This window comes from Emiliania huxleyi (assembly GCF_000372725.1).
Source record: "Emiliania huxleyi CCMP1516 chromosome Unknown EMIHUscaffold_136, whole genome shotgun sequence".
Lineage (NCBI taxonomy): Eukaryota > Haptophyta > Isochrysidales > Noelaerhabdaceae > Emiliania > Emiliania huxleyi.
The window spans coordinates 63125-67170 of NW_005201231.1; the positions used below are offsets into that span (position 1 = coordinate 63125).

At 66.6% G+C, this 4046-nt stretch overlaps 1 protein-coding gene across 1 annotated transcript in view; it reads left to right on the forward strand.

Moving 5' to 3' along the window:
* Window positions 1-3323: 3323 nt before the first annotated feature.
* The window catches only part of EMIHUDRAFT_429219 (hypothetical protein), a 2405-nt gene continuing 1682 nt past the window's right edge, over window positions 3324-4046 (forward strand). Inside the window, exon 1 of the mRNA XM_005788295.1 lies at window positions 3324-3582. Coding sequence (XP_005788352.1) covers window positions 3328-3582 — 255 coding nt within the window. The 5' untranslated portion in view covers window positions 3324-3327. The remainder of the gene's footprint in view (window positions 3583-4046) is intronic.

Consider the following 4046-nt stretch of genomic DNA (forward strand, 5'->3'; position numbering starts at 1 on the left):
CGCCTCCGCAGCCGCTGCCGCCTCGCGTGCGGCCGCCGCGGCCTGTTCGGCTGATTCTGCCACCGCCGTCTCCCTCTCAGCCTCTGCTTCGGTCGACGAGTGCTCCTCGAAGGCGCGCACGCTCTCGGCGTGGCCGTCCTCCTTGGCCAGCTGAAGCGCCGTCTTGCCGTCAACAGTGCGCGCCGCGTCTGCGCCCGCCCGCAGCAAGCGCCGCACGACGGCGGAGTGGTTGAGGAGGGCGGCGTACATCAGCGCGGTGAGGCCCTTGCTGTCCTGCAAGTCGACCTCCGCGCCGTGCCGTGTCAGCAAGTCGACCACCCGCTCGTGGCCTTGGCCGGCGGCGAACATCAGCGCGGTGCTGCCGTTGCTGTTCAGCAGGTTGACCTCAGCGCCGCGCCGTATCAGCATATCGACCACCTGCTCGTAGCCGTAGCCGGTGGCTAGCGTCAGCGCGGTGTCGCCGTCGCTGCTCTGCAGGTTGATCCCCGCGCCGTGCCGAAGCAGCAAGTCGACCACCCGCTCGTGGCCCATGTTGGCGGCGCACATCAGCAGCGTGATGCCGCTAGTCTCGCCTCTCTCGTATGTCGCGTCGGCCCGCCCGCCGCTGTCAAGCCACTCCAGCACCACCTCCTCCTCGCCTCGCTCCGCCGCTGCGATGACCGCATCGGGGGCTGCCACGCCACCGCTCGGCGCCCGCCCCGCCGCCACCGCTGGAGATAGCGTCTTCGCGACTCTCGATCCAGCCGAGGAAGCGCCGCCGGAGGAAGCACCGCCTGCGCCTTCGCCGCCGGCTGCCGTCGCCGTGGGCCGTCCCGCCACGACCCTCTCCTTGACGTGCTGCCTGAAGGCCTCGACGCACTCGGCGTGGCCCTCCTCCTTGGCAAGCTGCAGCGCCGTCTTGCCGTTCACATTGCGCGTCGCCGTGTCTGCGCCAGCCTGCAGCAAGCGCCGCACGACGGCGGGGTGGTAGAGGGCGGCGCTCATCAGCGCGGTGTAGCCGCCACTGTCCTGCAGGTTGATCTCTGCCCCGCGCCGTATCAGTATTTCGACCACCTGCTCGTGGCCGCTGTAGGCGGCGGTCATCAGCGCGGTCCAGCCGTCGCTGTTCTGCAGGTTGATCTCCGCGCCGTGCTGCAGCAGCAACTCGACCACTCGCTCGTGGCCGTTGTTGGCGGCGGCCATCAGCGCGGTGCAGCCTTTGCTGTCCTGCAGGTTGATATCCGCGCCGCGCTGCAGCAACATGTCCACCACCCGCTCGTGGCCCCCTTGGGCGGCGAGCATCAGCGCGGTGCCGCCCTCGCTGTTCTGCAGGTCGACCTCCGCCCCATGCCGCAGCAGCAGTTCGACCACACTCTCGTGGCCTTTGTCGGCGGCGTACAGCAGCGCGGTGAAGCCTTTGTTGCTCTGCACGTTGATCCCCGCGCCGTGCTTCAGCAGCAACTCGACCACCCGCTCGTGGCCTCTGCGGGCGGCGACCATCAGCAGCGTGATGCCGTTCACGCCGCGTCTCTTGCACGTCGCGTCGGCCCGCCCGCCACTGTCAAGCCACGCCAGCACCACCGTCTCGTCGCCACGATCAGCTGCTGCGATGACCTCGGCGGAGACTGCAACGCCACCGCTCGGCGCCGCTGGCGACAGATTGCCCGGCCGCACTCGCACACTCTCGCCGCCGCCCTCGAGCGCCACCGCGTACCGGCCGCCCTCGAAGCTCCCCGCCACGCCCCACCGCCCGTTCAGCTCGGGGCGGGCCGAGAGCCCACCGAGCACGACGCGCTGGCCGAGAAGCGGCGCCGGGGAAGCGTCCACAGCTCGGCGAGCAGCCATGTGCCCCTCTCCGTCAAATCTACGGGCGGCCTCCCGCCCAAAAGCGCCCGCGTTGAATTTTCGCTTGCGTTCACGTAAACGCACAACCCCGGGCCCCGAAATCGCACAGTGATGACAGTGACATGCAACACGGGGTCCCAGGGAAGGCGAGCAAAAACCTTGCGTTCACAAGAAAACTAATGCGACGTGAGATAGGAAGAGGCGGACGCCCAAGGGTGGGCGACGGCTAGCGCACCACACCCCTCTCCTTAGATAGAATCCCTGTGTGGTGGCGGCGTGCCGTCCTCCCATCCCTCCCTTGGGCTGTCTGTTTTCTTTCTTTCTTTCTTTACTAAGCCTCGCACACGGCACACGCACAAACACAACATTTGGTATGCTAAAATCTCTCACGTACAACACTGGGCACAGGACTCGACAAAAAAAGGTACCGTCACAGGAAACAGCCATAATAGTGAGCGCCGTGGTTTCTTGTTGGTTTTCAAAAATCTCTCTCTAATAGTGTGTACACCCCAGCGGCCAGTGAATGACCTAGGCCATGGATGTCCGACGTTGGCCTTGGTATCGGTCTCCCCTGGCATCGTCCATGGTCATCACGTCCACCCCCTGCAGTCCCTTGGATAGCAGCTTCTGTGCCGAGGCAGGCTCGATGGTGAACTGTGCAACTGTCTTGCAGTTGGTGCCTGTGTCAGGCAGGAAGGAGAGGAAGCCTTGCGCATCGGTGGAGCCGAGGGTTTGCTGGATGTTTAAAGTCAGCATCCGTGGGTCCATTCCGCCCAGGCTCCCGTCCTTGGCAATGAGGACCAGTGTCACAGCGAGTTGTGCGCCCGCAGCCGCGAAGTATACTTCCGCCACATCCTTCGTCGCCGTCTTTTGCAGCAGCTCCTCCAGCGCGTTCTCGCCGTCACTGGAGTCTCCGTCTGTTTGCTCCTGTCCGGGAAGTGCGGCAAAAGGGCTGGGCTCCTCCGTATTGGGAGCAACCGCAGCTATTGGCGGTGGTGAGGGTTGGCGACGCCGCTTGCCAAGTGCTGATCCAGAGCGCTCGATGCTCATACCCTCAAGCTCACCGGCCACTGCACTGGAGTCACTCCGTTCCTGTCCGGCAAAAGTGGCGGCGCACGTGAGGCGCAGTGCGAGTGCAATGAGAATGATTGTTTTCGTTTGCCCTCGCCGAGGGCGAGGGCTACCGGTCCAGGTGAATCCGGTGGGTCGCGATGCGGCGCGCAGGCGGGGCGGCCGCACCACGGGCGGGGGTCTCGACGAAGAGGCCGACATGCCGACGTAAAACAATACTCACACCCCGGAAGAGTTGGAACCCAAGCCAAACCAAAGGCGCGAGATGGCGATGCGGCGGCCGAGACGCTCCGTACCTCCAATCCTCTTCCACCGTCGCCTATGCACGGCGCACTTCTCCATCACATGCGCCGTCGCCTGCCCCTCCGCTCTCCAGCACACCTCTTCCGCGCTGTGATTGTGGCGCTTCCAACCCGTGTCCCAGGACGCAAGATGCCCGTCGTCGGACTCAACGACCTCAAGGATGAGGGCACCGAGAAGGAGGACGCCGAGCGGCAGGCCTACTACGCCGGCGGCCAGGGCCGCGGCGGAGGCGGCTCGGGGCAGGAGGTGCTCGACCCTCGCGATCTGATGAAGCGCGCGCGCGACGAGATGGGCGCGGAGACGGAGGGCGAGTGGCGCGCCAACCAGCCGAGCGGCGCGGTCGCCTTTGCCGGCGCGGGCCAGTCGCTCGACGGCGCCACCTCGGTGCTTGGCCACCGCGCACTGCCCGTGCGTTTGCGCCTCTCGCCTCTCGCCCGCCTCTCGCCCGCCTCTCGCCCGCCTCTCGCCCGCCTCTCGCCCGCCTCTCGCCCGCCGCCCTCCGCCCCGCCAAGCGCCTTCCTGGCCCCACCTTCGCAGACTGCCTGGCCCCCGCCTGGCCCTCCCACCCACTCCCTGCTGGCCGACCGCCCTCCCCCTACCGCCACGGTACCCGAACCCACCCTCCCCCTACCCCCCGGCACCCGAACCCACCCTCCCCTATCCCCCGGCACCGAACCCCCCCCCCCCCCTCTGCTTCCTTCCTAAGTCCCGAGAGCTCGCGCAGCAGCCCCTCTAAGGCCCAATACAGCCCGACCAATCTCCGGGTTGCAAAGGAACTGCCCTCGTCGCAAAGCGTCATAAACGACCCTACGCTGGTCAAATTTGCGTACGATCAGGTCCCAGCCCCC